This window comes from Schistocerca nitens, chromosome 1 (genome assembly GCF_023898315.1).
Source record: "Schistocerca nitens isolate TAMUIC-IGC-003100 chromosome 1, iqSchNite1.1, whole genome shotgun sequence".
Lineage (NCBI taxonomy): Eukaryota > Metazoa > Arthropoda > Insecta > Orthoptera > Acrididae > Schistocerca > Schistocerca nitens.
The window spans coordinates 135,884,226-135,902,826 of record NC_064614.1 but is presented as its reverse complement, the minus strand read 5'-3'; the positions used below and the strand labels follow the sequence as shown (position 1 = coordinate 135,902,826).

At 39.4% G+C, this 18,601-nt stretch overlaps 1 protein-coding gene across 2 annotated transcripts in view; it reads left to right on the top strand.

The window, feature by feature from the left end:
• The window catches only part of LOC126243247 (nuclear factor NF-kappa-B p110 subunit), a 99,374-nt gene extending 94,855 nt beyond the window's left edge, over positions 1-4,519 (top strand). For both annotated transcript variants that reach the window (XM_049948150.1, XM_049948149.1), the window contains exons 16-20: positions 1,313-1,426; positions 2,393-2,626; positions 2,804-2,924; positions 3,038-3,198; positions 4,224-4,519. In XM_049948150.1, the coding sequence (XP_049804107.1) occupies positions 1,313-1,426; positions 2,393-2,626; positions 2,804-2,924; positions 3,038-3,198; positions 4,224-4,331 (738 nt within the window). In that variant the 3' untranslated portion in view covers positions 4,332-4,519. The remainder of the gene's footprint in view (positions 1-1,312; positions 1,427-2,392; positions 2,627-2,803; positions 2,925-3,037; positions 3,199-4,223) is intronic.
• Positions 4,520-18,601: the final 14,082 nt, after the last annotated feature.

The following is an 18,601-nucleotide window of genomic DNA, read 5'->3' as shown; positions in this document are numbered from 1 at the left end:
AGGTCTGTGGTCAGCTGACAGAATAATTCAAAATGTTGCTGAAGATTTTCAGTTCATTATCCCTAGTTGTAGGTAACACACTGTGCTTGGCTTATACACATAAAGAACAGATTACATAAACTTAATGGGAATAAAAACAACCTTTCCCAACTTTTTACGGCACCTGAACATGATTATAAATCAGGATGCATTAAGATACATAGAACACTGCTAGCCAAATAGTGATGTGCTTATAGGTCTACAAATTCTCACACCATTCTTCATTGTGAAGAGTTACACTTTGATATAGGGTTATTCAAGGAAATACAAGAAGTGAAACAAAGATGCTCAGAGGTTTAGGATCTACTAGCAAATTCCTTAGAGAACATAGTAATACTCAAATTGGGAAGGTGAGTGGGAGTAGATGGAAGTTCAGGAACTTCATGGTTGCTGGTAGTCAGACACTTGAAATTATCAAGTTTTCATGGCTTGTTACATGATACATTTCTTTGTGCTCAATGCAAAAGTCTCGCTGGATACACTCAAGTGACAGACACCTTTCTGTATAAAATTGTCTATTCTCAGTGAACTTGAAACATTAAGAATCACAGCTTGATGTCCATTCTACTTCCTTGATCAGTCTCTCTCATTAGTAGTATGTATTACTTCTAATGACAGAGTTTATTGAAGATAGTATCATAAAATATTTTATTAGCCAAACCAGGAGGAGCCAAGCACATGCACCTAATTTGAGTCAGCCTTAGGCCAAAAATTTAATGGTCTATTTAGGTTATTGATAGAAGGTAGTCTGGCTAAAAATACTTTATTCAGAGTTATTGACTGCAAGAACCATTTATTATGAAATATGCCAGTAACATAAACAGTATTTCTTAGTTTTATAGTTCCGCAGAGGCAGATCCAATACATATGTTTCCCTTACCTTATGTACATAAGTTCTGTTAGTGCCATATGCTCCTGCATTCTCTCTAGGACAGCTCTTGTAGAAAATTTGTGTCTAGGGAAAACCATTACTTACCTATTTATATAGTTAACTGCTGTCACACATGAATCCATATTACATTTGTTTTAACCAGTCATAATTATCTGCCATTGGGGTGGTCTCATGCTATCAGTAAATCAGAATTCATGTTTCATTTCCTTTGTCTGACTCTTGAGTGCTCAGATGAATGTATTGATATTACCAGCTGCCTGTATACTGTCAAAACCTTAATTCTAATTCTAGTTGCTATTATCTTTGCTTTGCAATCTTTCATTTACATTTGCTACTACTGTAGTTTCTGTTCTTACAAAATGTTCTTTTAATTCATTTCAGACAAACATTGATGTAAATAAAAAGGATAAGGTGGGATACACAGCATTTGACCGAGCACGTGCAAGAGGAGGACGCGCTGCTAAAGTACTGTGTCAGATTTTGGATCATACCAAGGTACAGTTAAGTCATTGTTCTCCACCTTAAAAATAGTTTTGACAGATATTAAGGCATGAAATAATTTTCTGTGTGTGATTCTTCCTTACATTTATCTTTTTTTAAAGTAAATGTGGAAGATTAATGATCATTTCGTTTACTTGTACAGATGTCAGAGATTCATACAATTCCATTGCAGCCATATTTTCGTACTGACAAATAAGAAAAGGTGCATCTTCAATTGCAGTTTCCTTCCATAAAGAGAAAGATCCTTTTGGTGGAACTGTTTTACAGTTTGAAATGTCACATAGGTGCTTGCAAACAATGAAAATCCATAAGCTAGCATAGTTTAGATTGTTTTTCATGTAACAAAACATGCTATTCCCACTGTTGGCTGTGAAACATCCCTTTAAGTAAAGGAATGGGTAATAGCAGAACTTTCGATTTTAATTGTCACATACGACACTTTCCTGAGAATCACTGAATACCAACTGGTTTATATGTACAACTTCCACTTGTTGGTATTTTTCACATATTTGCAAATTATCACTATCTCACTGTGAAGTGTCTCAGTTGGCAAATTAGTCAGTAGTTTTTGCGTTAAAGTAGATTGTAAGATATACCATCACTGATAGCTCATTCTGAATCTTTAATAAAATTTCTGTTATTTATAATGATAAGTAATTTGATGATAATTCCCTATGTATATAAAGCTGTGAAGCTTATACCTACCTAATTTTGGGTAGCAGTTTTCGGCACATACGGAGGGCCGTACACTACCTTGCCTGCCTTAGTTAATTGTATAAATAAAACAATTTATATGTGTGTGTGTGTGTGTGTGTGTGTGTGTGTGTGTGTGTGTGTGTGTGTGAGAGAGAGAGAGAGAGAGAGAGAGAGAGAGAGAGAGAGAAAGTATGCCTGTGCGCACGCACATGGAAAAGTGAAAATGCAATTGACCACGTATCTGGCCTTAATTGTATGTTACAGTGGGCAAATTTGGAAAGTGTGGAAGCACAGATGGAAGGCGTCTGTAACATCGGGTTAGATTTATCAAGAGTAAAGGAAGAGCCAGAGGATAGTGATGACGAGCTTCACATTGATGAGGATGATGATGATGACGACGATGAGGAGGAAGAGGACGACGATGACGACAACACAGATAAGGAAAGCAACAGTACTGAAATGAAAAGCCCTGTGCCAGACGAAGTTGAAAATAAACATGTTAGTATGATGTCATAAATGTGTACATGAAGTGTGTGATTTAGGGATGAATATGCTATCAAATAAAATGCCAGTTTTCCAGCTACACTCCTTCACCTTTTTTTTATAGATAAGGGAGCACTTTATGAAGTTAATTTCTGATGTGATACAGAAATAAAACATGTTAATTTTTTTCAGATTATGTCTCTCCTGCAAGGAGTGGCTAAGTCACCAGAAAGACGTACAAAGTCTCCTGAAATTACTGAAGTTAAGGAGGAGATGTTTCCGAGCCCAGTATCCGAATGTACAATTCCAGATGGTATGTATGGTGTTAAGACTCCTGCCTACAGTTTCCTGTTAAAGAAATTAATTATTCATTTCTGGCTTGGTTCAAATTAATCACTTTAAGATAAAAATCTTTTCTTGCTACAGAAAATGGGCTCTTCAATGCCGAAACTTTATCTCAGCTATGTGACATCCTGGATTCATCAGGAAGTTGGCAAGATCTGGCCGAGCTCTTGGGTTATACATTCCTGATTGCTAGTATTAAGGACAACACAAGCCCATCAAGACTACTATTCAACTACGCTGATGTAAGGAAATCAACTACATTTATTATATATAGTTTCAGTAGCTATATTGTCATCTTCTTTATCATCTTAGTCTTTGGAAAGTTGGGGGGAAAAATTGGCAATCAAAAGAGGACACAAAGAGGGTAATGAATACAGCATAATATGTTCTTTGGAGATGAAGCTCTTGGTAAAGTTGTCTTTGGCAGTATCTTACATTTCATGGCTGTTGACAGTGCAAGAAAGATTGAGATCAGGAGACACACAGAAATATGTTCTACAAGTATTCTTACAATGGCATTGACACTGTTACATGTGTGATGGGAATATTATGCCTTTACCTTCACATTGTTTTTGTAATTGCACTCTCAAGTGTAACATTTTAAGTAATAACTACAAATTGCTTCTGTTCTATAGAATTATTTTAATTTATCTTTTGACCATCCGTTAAAGTGGCTTTGATCAATTATGCCAACTGAAAATAATTGTCTTCGGAGTATTTGTTCTGTGCTTTCATTTTCTAGTTTTGTTCTGTTTTGGATTAAAAATATTGACCATCTGTTCAGAAATAGGTACAACTGTTCCCATGAATTTATACTCTAGATGCCCTGGAGAGACATTCTCTCACTACCGACCTCCAGCACTTTCTTCTTGCTCTTCTGTTTATTCACTTGTATTGTACAGTGTAACATTTCTGTTGTTAAAATGATTTTGTAGTATGCTCATATTAGGAATCACCATTGGACTAAATCAGTTTGACAGTTTTTTGGTAGTTCTATGTTCTCATAGTTCTATGTTCCCAAAATGAGACAATTTCTCAAATTGGATACATGTTCAAGTACACAAGGTATATTAGGATAGAAGTTCTAGTGCATTTTAGGCTTGCTTATTCCATGTGAATAAAAACAAGAATTTCCATTAGTTAACATCAGTCCTCCCTTCTTCTTAATCTCGGATCACATGCAAACTACCAAGATAGATAACTTATTCTGCAATGTACAATAGTAATTTATTATAAATAATTCTTACCGGTTTAACTATTTTTCTAGGTTGATGGGAATGCGACAGTGAGGGAGATTCGAAATTTTTTGGATGTCTTGGATGAACACAAGGCAGTGGAGCTGGTTGATCTCATGCTTGCCGGCCAGGAATCTTGAGATCACAGTTTTTTTGTATAAGCTGTTATTCCACCATAAGTGTGCCATTGTTTTTAGTCTTAGTTTTACAAAAAAAATGTTATTGTATGTTTTAATACAATACCTACCATATGTAAATATATTTTGTTTGTGGTTGATTTTATGACAGTTTTATATGTAAAATAGAACTTACAGAACTGATGAATTTATGTAAGTTATGTCTTTATTTCACAAGATGCAGTTTGACCATTCCTTTTTCCTGCATATCAAGTTCAGTGAATTCAAAAAATGTACTAAACATTTTCCCTTAATGGGTGAAATTTATCTAATGAGCTTGGAGGCAAGTTCTTCAGTATTAATTTGCAGTTGTAACTTTAAAAGCTCAAATTATTCCAGCTTTAATTTGTTGCCATATGTGTATCATTATGGTTTCATGTAGAGCTTTCTGGCAAAGGCACCTTATGGTTAAGCATATAAACAAGAACTTGACCACACAACGAAAAATTTTGCCGGGGGGGGGGGGGGGGGGGGCAGCAGTTATTTTTGATGAAATGGAGTAAACATGAAAAAGAGGTGAAGGGGAAAAGAGCGACAAGCATTGCTCGTGCTCCCCCCCCCCCCCCCACACACACACACATCTCTGTGTGGGACAGGAACCATCAACAGATACTGAGGCCAGGGGTATTGTGGGTTCAAAGGATATGTTGGAGCAAGATTCCTACTTGCAGAATTCATAGTGCTGGTGTTAGTGAAGACGACTGTAAGAAATGTACTCCCCAATTTCAAATGTCTATATGCATCAAACTCCCCAGATACCAAGTTATGTTACATCAGACTATGCATCTGATGTATTAACGAGTGTATGCATGATGGTTCTAGTAAGAGTACAGCTAAGATCACTATTCCCAAACACGCTGTGATATGGCTCAAATTAGTTTTTAAGACTTCCTTGTCAATTATTCCATAGTCCTGAGGAAGTGAGACAAGTTAGCGACATAATGATGTCAGGGTTGAACAGAACTCATTTTTCATGCTTACGCTGCTGCTCAGAATATACTGATAGCGGGAACCAGTCTGTAGGCAACCTTAGCTAGGAAACAATACATTGTGCCATAGCAACAGGCCATTGTAATAAGCATTGTGAAAGCAATGTAGATTCCAGTGTGCTAGGGAGTGGTAGCATGTTAACTCTGCAAACTCACACTTTTAAGTGCCTGGCAGAGGGTTTATTGAACCACCTTCACACCAGTGCTCTATTATTCCAGTCTCAAACAGCATGCAGAGAAAAAGAACACCTATGTCTTTCTGTGTGAGCTTTGATTTCCATTCATTTTATTATGATGATTGTTTCTCCCTATGCAGGTTGAAGTCATCAAAATATTTTTTGCATTCAGAGACAAAAGATTCGGGAGGACGACGGTTCAATCCCGTCTCCAACCATCCTGATTTAGGTTTTCCGTGATTTCCCCAAATCGTTTCAGGCAAATGCCGTGATGGTTCCTTTGAAAGGGCACGGCCGATTTCCTTCCTGATCCTTCCCTAACCCGAGCTTGCCGAGTTGGCTAACACAACTGCGCCACACGTGGTCCGCACCTGCATAATTCTGCTAACGCTGCGTTCTGATGGCTGCCGTGCACGTACACACATATCCACGCTCGTTTCAAAACTGTCACACCTGCATTTTGTGCCAGTCAGCCTTCGTCCGCTGTCTGCCATGAGGCTGGTGCATCGCGCACTGAAACACACTAAATCACAATTTCGCCCCATATTTCCTAAAAATAAGCCCTTGTCTTCTATACTGACAGGAAATCACGAATCCAGCTGCATGACTGAGACGACCATATCGTAGCCGGCAATCTGCATGGGTGGAACTGGGCGCATTGCGTCCAACCATTTATTGGTTGTAAAACCCAATAATTTGAAAAGAAAATATCATTCTGCGCTCAATTTAAATAAAATTTCGATGCCTACATTTCATTCACTACAATGTATCAGCAAAAATCAATCATAGGCAAAATTTACGCAATGCATTATCATCTCGGCAGACTCTTTCAAATTTTGTACAGTGTTTTATTTAATTTGCTGCTGTTCAATAATGATGGATAACAAGAAGAAACTCTGTTCTCTATCGAGTGAAGATATTACACAAACGCAAATGCAACTCACACACACACGACTGCACTCTCGAGCAACTGAAGCCAAACTGTGATCACCATCTACAGTGCCACAGATCCTCACATGATGAGGCACTGCAGAGAGGTTTGGAATTTAACCCAAGACATTAGCGCAAAGACTGGTGGTCAGATACTTCGTATCACTACCTCTGTTCCTCTTCCCAGCCAAATACTGGCAGTGAAATTTTCACCCACTAACACAATTCAAACCAGCACTGCACGGACCCGTGTTTTTGACCTTAGCTATGGAGGCAAGTATAGTGTGTGTTGATACTGTATATTAGTGACTGGAATTTGCTGGTGACCTAATGAATTTGTTTATATCAGATGAAAGTGCCTCAGAAATGCAGGTCCAAAAACATGGCATGAAATGTCACTACTAAGGTGACTGTCTTAAAACTTGTGTATGAGTTGTGATATATTGTGTATTTTTTTACACTGTTCCATGGAAAAACTTATTTTGTAATCAACATTAGTTCTTTATACAATTCCAGTAGTAGTATCCTCATTAAAAAAATTGTTCACACAAAATTTCACCGTATACCAATGTGAAAAAAAGTACATTTTTGGGAATTTTCTGAAGTTACGAGTGTCGTTTTTGGACACTGGCAGATGTACATTTCGGAGAATATTTGTTAGTTACAGCTGTTGTACAAACCTATTCCATAGTGAACTGGCATTTGTAATTTACAGTTACTGTAAATAACTAACATATAGTGTCACATTAGTCTTACCTTTTAACAGCAGTGTACTTTTTGTGCATTCACTGTAAATTAACACTATTGTAAAATTAGTGAAGTGTCCGTAATGTGAAAAATGTTTAAGAGAAACTAATTTTTTTTTTACCAAGTTTTCTGTTCTAAATGACTACTGGTAGTATCTGTGAAATATCAAACCCATAAATTAAAAGAGAAACAGCAAACTTAATTTAAAATTATCTCTTTATTGTTCTGTAAAATACTGCATCGGCTGCAGAGTAGCCCTACTGTGTGTGCTGTTATCAGGCATGGGATACACTGCTCTTAGTTGCTGTTCATAAACAGGTGGAAATCGCCGGATTGCTGTCAAGAACTGCAAACTGCCGTGAAATGGCTAGGGAGGGCTGCTGAGTATCATGTACCAGAGATATCAAGGTACCTCAAGTGATATTACATCTACATTTACACTCTGCAAACCACTGTGATGCGCACAGCAGAGGGTACGTGCCACTGTACTAGTTAGGGTTTCTTTCCATTTGATTCATGTATGGAGCATGGGAAGAATGATCCTTACAGTCCCTAGGTGAGCAATACATAGGGGTTTTTGATATATTCCTAGAGTCGTCATAATTGATGAGCTGGTTCCAGAAACTTTGTAAGCAAGCTTTCTCAGGATACTTTACATCTATATTCAAGAGTGTGCCCGATCAGTTTCTTCAGCATATCTGTGACACTCTTCCAAGGGTCAAACAAACCTGAGACTATTTGTGCTGCCTTTCTCTGTATGCACTCAATATCCCCTGTTTGTCCTATTTGGTATTTGTCCCACCCACTTACCTCTCCTTTGTAGACTGACAGCATATGATTATTCCATTTCGTATCTGCACAAAGTGTTGCACACAGGTGTTTGTAGGAGTTGGCTGGTTCCAACTGTGACTCACTGATACTATAGTCATAAGACACTACTTTTTATCCTTTTGTGATGTGCACAGTTTTACATTTCTGAACATTTAAAGCAAAGTGCCAGTCTTTCCACCACTTTGAAACCTTAACAATACCTGTCTGAACATCTGTGTAGCTTCTTTCAGACTGAGAACTTCATCATCTGCAAAAAGTCCGTTGTTACTATTAATATACAATGTTAATATACAATGTGAACAGCAAGGGTTCCAACACATTTCCCTGGAGCACACCTGAAGTTCCATATGATCGTACTTTTGACAGTAATCGTAGATGTACCGAGTTGAATGCTTTTCGGAAATCTGGAAATACTGCATCTACCTGACTGCGTTGATCCAAAGCTTTCAGTACTTCATGTTAGAAACACGTGAGTTGGGTTTCAATTGATGTTTTTGGAATCTTTGCTGGTAAGTATGGAGAAGGTCACTGTGTTTGAGATGCCTGATTGTGTTTGAGCTCAGAATATGTGAACAGATCCTACAACAAACTGACGTCAAGAACATTGGGCGGTAGTTTTATGGATTAGTTCTACTAAGCTTCTTATAAAAGGATGTGACCTGTGCTTTCTTCCAACTACTGGGCACAGCTTTTTGTTTAAGGGATTTGTGATAGACTATAGTTAGAAGAAAGGCTAACTCAACTGCAAATTCAGTACAGTCTCTGAGGGGATTCCATCATGTCCTGGAGGTTTGTTCAGTTTTAATAATTTCAACGGTTTCCCAACATCACCTACAGTATCACTTACTTCACTCATCTTTTCGTTGGTATAAGGAGTAATCTGGACATTTCTCCTGGGTTTTCCTTTGTAGAGGAACTTTTCAGAATGGAATTGAGCATTTCAGCTTTTGTTTTGCTACTCTTCTTGTCTCGTTGGTGACTGACTGTTCGCATTCGGGAGGACGACGGTTCAATCCCGCGTCCGGCCATCCTGATTTAGGTTTTCCGTGATTTCCCTAAATCACTCCAGGCAAATGCCGGGATGGTTCCTCTGAAAGGGCACGGCCGACTTCCTTCCCCATCCTTCCGTAATCCGATGAGACCGATGACCACGCTGTCTGGTCTCCTTCCCCAAAACCAACCAACCTGACTGACTGTTGACTAACTTTGGTACAACTAACAGCCTTTACGTACTGCCATGGGTTTGGTGAATGATCACTTAACAATATTCTGCTACAATGGTCATGAAGGCATCACACATTGTCTTGACAGACAGCCAAATGGGTTTCATTTAACATCTCTCCTGCTGTGGTCTTATGTTTGGTTTCATATCTGTTACAGAAGGTAATAATTTATGTGTGTGTTATGCTGCCACTTGGTGAGTAGGTTTTTCTCTGTCCAATTAAATTACTTTGTCAAAAATTGATTGTTTTTGTTATTATATATGTTAAAGAGTACGGTCCGTTTCATTAGAAGTTTCTTGACAGTGACAGTGTATCCTGGAAGGTACCTCCAATTATGGATTGTTCTACTGAGTAGATACCTATCCAGTGCATGGTCAACTATTCTTTTACACTTGAGCTATAATTTCTCCTGTGGATGATCACCAGGTGCATGTATGCCTGGAGGCCTCTCACACAGCGTGTTGAAGAGGCTGTTCTAGCAGCCACTGATGGAACAAAATGCAAACAATTGCAGATTGTGGTGCATGTTGGAACAAGTGATGCCTGTCATATGGACTCTGAGGTCAAGCTTGCATCATTCCAGCAACTGCTAGAGAAGGTTGAGAATACCAGCCTTGCTCACAAAGTTTCAACAAAACTCACAGTCTGCAGCATTGTCCCCAGAACAGATCGTGACCACCTGGTTCTGAGTCAAGTGGAAGGCTTGGGCCAGAGACTTGATTCTTTGATGAGCTAGACTATAACTAGAGGTCTGCACAGATAAGAAAAGTGCAATCCACATCCGCAAGGTACTAATCTGCATCCACAGTAATTAATCCGCATCCGCAAGTTCCGCATCCGCATATATTTAAGTTTTGAATGAGTAATTAATAGTAATAGACAGTAGTACTTAAAATTATGATATGTAATGACATAGTTATTGTTAGGGTGCCATTTCTGCGACAACTTAACTACTTTCGACTTCTTAAATCACAGGAAATGCTCTATACCTACTCTAAAGCAGACCATTCCAAACAGGAAAGCATTGGCGCTCCGGAGCACACACAGTAACGGCTCGGATCTCGTGAGATTGGAAACGCTATTTAAAAAAATAAAATTCAATGTAACAGTATTAAATGATGAAAATACAAGTATAAAAACAATTATATATATTATAAGTATAAAAACAATTATATTATATAAAAACAATTATATTTATATGTATAAAAACAATTATATATATATAAAAACAATTATATTAAAAACAATTATATTCAATGTAACAGTATTAAATGATGAAAATACAAGTATAAAAACAATTATATTATAGTGTACGGATCTCCGTGCCGGCACGTTCACAGGAGCTCAGTCCGTCAGTTCACCTGATGATGGCGACATGTATGATCGCCGAAATATTGTGCCCGTTGGACACTGTAGAACGGCAGTACACCAGTGGATATTTTGATTATCAAATACGCCGGGAGAAACTCAAGAATTACATGAATATTAATCCATATGAAGTTCCAATGTTTAAAAACTGTGGTTAAACTACTGCTTTGGCTGGAATATAGCTCACCTTAGAGGAAACAAAAGTCATTATTGTGGTATGCCCCTCCCCTCTTCTCACCATTATCACGAGCTTTTTGCATCTGGAGTTCTCAGGGAATTTTTTTTCCAAGTCTGAGTAGCCACCCTCATTGTGACAATGCACTAAAGCTGAACTAGTGCAGTTCTTCCCACTAGACTATTCTGCACAAGTTTCTCTTCATCTCTGCATAAATACCACAACCTACAACCAGTTAAACCTGCTTTGTGTAGTCAAGCCTTGGTCTTTGGCATCTTGTGGCAGGTTACAGAGTGATTATGCAATATTCAATTTGGCAACCCCAATCACATACATTTCTGCAAGAACCAGTGACGTGTATAATGCAAAACACTCGGTGATGCAACAACCATTAGATGCAAACGTTCTGTGATGTTTTTGTTGTTGTTATTGTCGTTAGGTGTGATTTGCAGAGTTTAAAACCAGCCCCCTGTTCAATCAGAGCACTTCCCTCTCTTGGACTTACATACCTGTGGTTCCCGGAGGTTCTTCTATATGTCTTTACTATCCATCTTTCCCTACAGTCTAGGGCTTATTTTTCCTGGACTTTCAAACACCTATTTGATACCGCTTCTAAAATTCTGAAAAATCTTTTATACAAATAGAGTTTGATGCAAAGTCAATGGTTTTGACACAAAATTTGCCGATTTCAACCCAAAATTGACAGAATTTTGACATAAAATTGGTTGCTTTTGGTAAAAATCAATTATTTCTGCACAAAATTGACTGATTTTGGCAGGTCTGAAAAAGAATTACATGATCTGGGTGTAGTTTTAAATTATAGGGGCTAAGTTATTTAAACTACACCAAACAAACTAAAGAAAGAGTTTTTTCTGTGCATAAATGTATGTGCATACCCTAATAAAGATTCTGTACCAGAATATTTGTTTTCGATTCATTAACTTTTATCAGAAATCCTAAAAGAATTTTCTTATGCATGTCTTTTGAATGGTGACCTTGCAAAAGTAGCCAAAAGCGGGTAGCTGCATGACTTCGTAAAGTAGTTGGAACTAGGTTGCCGATAGCTCAGCAATCCTCATTTCTTAAATGTATGAAACATCTGCCCCCTCCCCTTGAACCATGGTCCTTCCCATTGGTGGACTGGACTGCATGCCTCAGCAATACAAATAGCCGTACCGTAGGTGCAACCACAACAGAGGGGTATCTTTTGAGAGGCCAGATGATTTGTGGTTCTTGAAGAGGGGCAGCAGCCTTTCCAGTTGTAGCAACGGCAACAATCTGGATGACTGACTGGTCTGGCTTTGTACCATCAACCAAAACGGCCTTGCTGCGCTGGTACTGTGAACTGATGAAAGCAAGGGCGAAACTACAGCTGTAATTTTTCCTCAAGATATGCAGCTCTACTGTGTGGTTAAATGATGGTGCCCTCTTGTGTAAAATATTCCGAAGATAAAATAGTCCCCCATTTGGATCTTCAGGCGGGGACTACTCAGGAGGGTGCTTCATCAGGAGAAACAAAACTGGCATATTACATATCGGAACTCGGAATGTTAGATTCCTTAATCTGGCTGGTAGATTAGGAAATTTGAAAAGGGAAATGGATATGTTGAAGTTATATATATTAGGAATTAGTGACTGGCAGGAGGAACAGGACTTCTGGTCACGTGAACAGAGGGTTACAAATACAAAGTCAAACAGGGGTGATGCAAGAGTGGGTTTAATAATGGATAAGAAAATAGGAATGCGGGTAAACTAATATGAACAGCATAACAAGCATGTTATTGTAGCCATGATAGACATGAACCCCATACCTACCACAATAGTACAAGTTTACATGCCAATGAGCTCTGCAAATGATGATGCGATTGAAGAAATGTATGATGAGTTAAAGGAAATTATGCAGAAAGTTAAGGGAAATGAAAATTCAATTGTGACTAGGGAAAGAAATGAAAGAGGAAGCTGCCTGGTAGAATTTTGCACAGAACATGATTTAATCATTGCTAACATTTGGGTTAGGAATCGTGAAAGAAGGTTGTGTACCTGGAAGAGACATGGAAATACCAGACAGTTATAGATTGATTATATGATGGTAAGACAGAGATGTCGGAACCAGATTTTACAATGTAAGACATTTCCAGGTGCAGATGTTGACTCAGACTGCTATTTGTGGGTTAAGAACTGTAGAGTAAAACTGAAGAAATTGCAAAAAGGTAGAAATTGAAGGAGATGGGTCCTGGATAATTTGAAATAACCAGAGGTTGTCAAGAGATTCAGAGGGAGCATTAGGCAACAGTTGACTAGAACAGGGGAAAGGAATATAGTAGAAGAGGAATGGATAGCTTTAAGACATGAAATAGTGAAGGAAGTAGAGGATCAAATAGATAAAAAGAGAAGGCCTAATAGAAATCCTCGGATAACACGGGATAATGAAATTTAATTGATGCAAGGAGAAAATTTAAAAATGAAAGGGAATATAAATGTCAGACAAATGAGATTGACAGCAAGTGCAGAATAGCTAAGCTGGATGGCTAAAGGAGAAACTTAAGTATCAGGAGCATATTTCACTAGGGGAAAGAGAGATACTGCCTACAGGAAAATTAAAGGGACGATTGGAGAAAGAGAACACCTGTATGAAAATAAAGAGCTCACACAGAAAACCAGTTCTAAGCAGAGAAGGGAAAGTTGAAACGTGGAAGGAGATGATGACATGAGAGAGACAATACTACAGGAATAATTTGACAGAGCACTAAATCTCTTCATCTGGTGTGCAAGATGTATGAGGCAGGTGAAACATACTCAGACTTCAAGAAGAATGTAATAATTCCAAAGAAAGCATTTGCTGACAGGTGTGAAAATTACTGATGTATCAGTTTAGTAAGTGGTGATATTATGCTATTACTAATTGATTACTTTGTGTGGCCTTCAGTTGAGAAAGACACTCACACGTGGGCTTGCATGCATATTCAATGCCTGAAATGTAAAGTGCACACCGACACTGGACATTTTCAAGATTCTCCGGCGAGATTCCCTCACTTACACAATGGCCTCGTCGGTGCCCAACAATGACTGCAGACAGGTGTCACGCCATGTCAACAACAATTTATTTCAACAGTGCCACGCCATGTCAACAACAATCTATTTCAACAAGGATAGGAATTGCTGCTGTCAGTGAATGCATATGCATCTCAACATTTCCAAGGTGTTGCATTACAAATAACAGAGTGATGAGTAAAATTAAGACATCTGCCACAGCTTATGCAACAGCCAGCACAAGTGCATCAGAGCAGAGTTGATTGAGTATTATTACATCAGGGTTTGCTTGCTCGCGTGGATCTGCGATTGAAATGTCACGAACTCAGCAATATGGTGAGATTAGTGGCCCAGGTACTGTAGATCCGAGCCATAGAGTGGTGTACATGATCCGAATGGATGCTGTAGCAATACAAGAATGGGCTAGGACTGTAAATACTCGTCATTTTTAGTAAAAGGTATTGTGCTCGGTCAGCAGGTAGACCCGAGGAGGGACCTAGGTTGGTCTACGCATGTGCATAGCTCGACTGGTCAGCCTCTACAGACTGTGACCTCCCTGCTGTTAGTGCCAAGTCGGATGCTGTGGATTTACAGCCCTCCAAAAGCGGGCCATCTGGGGGCCTACTTCAGCTGCTGCCGATCTTCTACCCCAGGGGACTACAGTTTGAGCCTCGTTTGCCTGCCATTGCCTGTGCAGACAAACTTGCTGATGCCTGCCTCTTCTCATGTGGACAGCCACCACTGCCACTGGGAGCCATCTCGTCTGCCTCGGGGCAACAGTGTGATTCTGCGTGCCTCTGACCACTGTGTCCCATAGGCTGCCGGGCAGTATCCAGTCTGTATTACGAGCCACGCTGCTGCGGTAAGTGGCTTCCCAGAACTGTTACTATCTTCAAAAGTAGCCAGCTGTGCTGCCAGACACCTCCTCGGAGGCTGACTCCTTGCAGGCTGTACACAGCTTAAATCCTAGGAGGGGGTTTGACTTCTCTGAGTATCATCGCAAGGAAAGTTGTAGTTGCAATGACAACACATCAGATGACTACCAGGTATCCACCCAGCTGCTACCCCACTGAGGGTGGTGGACTGTCAACATTCTGACCTCCAACTAACCCTTCCACCACCCACCGTAGAGGCGCACCGCAACAGCCTCTGTAAGTGGTGACAGTAGTAATAACTGAAGTCTGTAACAGCATCCAGGATGCCTACAGCCACAGAGTACAGTTCAACAGTGGCCTTTTCATTTTCTTTTGTTAAAGGCCATGGTAAATAGACAGGATGTACTCAGAAGTATGAAGGTGCAACTAATGAAACCAGAGAAAGCTTCGGACCTGTCACAATTTAATACTTTCGCAGGCACGTTTCAACGAAGCTAATTTCTTTGACGTCTTATTAGAACTGTGATTTTTTTTATTATTGTGTTTTTTTATTTTTGTGATTTAGGACTAAAATCTATAGTGGTACATATACCACCATGCCACGTTTGTGAACTGTTAAACTATGGTGGTAAATGGATCTTGTACTTCCTTATTGAGAGCCATTATATGCTGCCCTCGCATGTAAAAAAATGAAAACCATTGTTTTGCATTTTCATTTTATTGTATTTCAAAAATATTTACATTTCACTTTTACAAGTGGTTTACATTCAACATTACCAATTTAGTGCCTATAAACAAATAATACTTCTTTCCCAAACAAATGTTCCAATGATTGTCACAGTTTTTTCAATTTTCCATGAAAGTGGTGGAAGTATGCTTTGATACACAAGGGCAGTCTGCAGGAGTGGCATATGTATTTTGTTCTCCCACAATACTTTCAGCATTGACGATAAGTTCTTTTCCAAAATAGGCATACGATCTCCAACTTTTGCCAACTAACAATGATCTTGTACAGTGTTCTTCTTGGTTAGAATGGTTCTGGACAGCCTTTTGATATTGTTTTATGAGTTGTAATTTAAACTCCAACTGATCTTGGTATCCCTGTTGTCCTTTATTCATTTTGTACAATAAAAATGCATTTACAATTGCCACGCCTAATAGGAAGTAAGAAAATCCAGTGCAACAACTTGTGAGAACATCAGCCTTCTGCATAACATTATCTAAGTTTATCAAAGCAATCTATGCCTCCTACCATTGTATTACTGCTTGTTGCTAAAGCTGTTGGACAGGTAAGTACCATCCTTATTCTTCATTAAGAAATTTATTGTGTGTCTATGTTTGCCTGAAATTGTCAAATCTGCAGTACCTTGTCTGCATTGGAACTGAAATTCTCCTCTTGTCATGGTATATTTCTCTTTCACCACTGAAGGCAGCCCTTTCCGGTTTGCTCTCACAGTGGCTCCAGAATAGATACCATTGTTCAACAGCATTTGCTTTAGATTCAATGTGGTGAAGTAGTTGTCAAATGCAACTACACTGTCACTATGTTTCAGGTCTCAGGTCAGACTAATGACTACACCCTCCCTCAGAGAATTTTCTGAAGGTCTATCATTTGATTTTCCAAGTTTTGTGAAATAGTCTGTCTTTGAGTCCAATGCTTCTTTTGACATGTATTTCTTTGTGTAGACTTGTTTCTTCAATTTTTTCTACAAAAAGTATAGAGCATTTGTGAAGCGAACAAAGATCATACATTAATTTTCAAATTATACTCTTACTGATATTGAAGTTCACTTACCACAGTGTAAACATTATTGTAGGATCTTCGTTTATCACACAAGAAAAACAATAAACAATACTGCAGAAACCAAAGCCATGTGTTCTGACAACAGTAGTAATCCCACAACAAACAGAAACTGATTGTTGCAGCAATTTTCATACATGTGTTGCAGTGTACTACAACATGAGATCGTGTACATGCAGAAATGGTACAATATTTTTCCAAGGTGCACACATTTCAATAACATAAGAAGGGATCGCTGTTACTGTCACAGATTACTGAGTTGACACAGAATAAAGAGGCGAATAAAATTATCTGCAAGAGGTAGAACACAGAGAGCTAGATGTATTTTTGAGGGGACTCAATATGTAGAGGAGAGTATGGATGGAAAAATCCAAAGGATTTGGCAAATGTCATCATGGTTGCTGCACAGTTTGAGGAGGAGGTTGTTGCAGTTTGGATGCAGGACAAGCACAGTATTTTTATTTCAGAACTAAAATGCTACACGTGCGGGCTTACGGGCCACATTCAGAAACAGTGCTGCCAACTGTAGTGTTATGAATCCGAGGTGGTGGGGCTTCGGAAGTGAGACCATCAAGATAGAAAGCAAAGCGAGCAGCACCAAGACAAGAGTTCATTCCTCAACTGCTGGATGGCCTTCCCAGTAAAACAGCATGCTGCGAATGTGCAGGCAAAAGCGGAGTGCTGCTTGGTGGACATGGTAAACTAAAGTCCCACGATACGGGTTAGATAGAGCAAGGGCAATGATATGAAGTTACTGGTGTCAGCATTGCTAGTTACTGTACTGGAGTATGGGATTTCCAGGAGTATATGGAGGTGTTGCTCCATGTCAGCGGAGGGTGCTGCACTATTCTAGAGCTGGATTTTCTGAATGAACATCACACAAAAATTGATGTTTTGCAGCACACTATTCGACTCAGTGGGACATTGTTTCTGGCAGACATGACAGCTGTAAGTGATACATTGTTGTAATGTTTCCCAATTGTGAAGGTGGAACTGCGTAAACTGCTTACATATTCATTAAAGCTCAATTTGCATGATAAAAAAAGACACAGTACCCCAAGTGTGGGTACTGACCTACCGACTGATGTTTAGTGTGTTATGGTGCCGTTGGAACACACTGACAAACTGGATACTTTGCATTGTTTCGTGCATAGAAGAGTCGCACATGTGCAGAAAATAGAAGGAAGTTACTTAGTTCCAGTGAGTGTAGATTATTTTGGCTATGATGTAGTAGATCTGCAAAATGATTAAAAGATTATTGATTGCCAACTAGGATGTCCTAGATGAGAGCATCTGGACAGGCTGAATGGAGACCTGTGCCACAAGCAAACTGCAACTACATCTGCATTTTGCTAGAAGGTGAAGCATTCAGAAGGGAAAAATAAGTCAAGTATGGAAACTTCATTAATCTGATTAACAGATTTGTTCAATCCAAGCTGATTATTACCAGTGACACCTGTGACTCACCACAGAATCCCAACGGGGAATAAACAGAAAGAGCAGTACAGAATACCCAGGCACTTGCAAATGGAAGAATTCGTCTATCAGCAGTTAGCTGGTGGCATTACAGAGGAAAGGGATAGTCCATGGGGAGCAGCCATCATCATTGGTCCACAGAAACCCTCAGATAGAACGAAGAAATGTAGGTCTCGTTTGTGATTACCGATACTTAAACGCAAGAGAGTTTGGGCAACCTAGGTGAATGTAAATACACTCCTGGAAATTGAAATAAGAACACCGTGAATTCATTGTCCCAGGAAGGGGAAACTTTATTGACGCATTCCTGGGGTCAGATACATCACATGATCACACTGACAGAACCACAGGCACATAGACACAGGCAACAGAGCATGCACAATGTCGGCACTAGTACAGTGTATATCCACCTTTCGCAGCAATGCAGGCTGCTATTCTCCCATGGAGGCGATCGTAGAGATGCTGGATGTAGTCCTGTGGAACGGCTTGCCATGCCATTTCCACCTGGCGCCTCAGTTGGACCAGCGTTCGTGCTGGACGTGCAGACCGCGTGAGACGACGCTTCATCCAGTCCCAAACATGCTCAATGGGGGACAGATCCGGAGATCTTGCT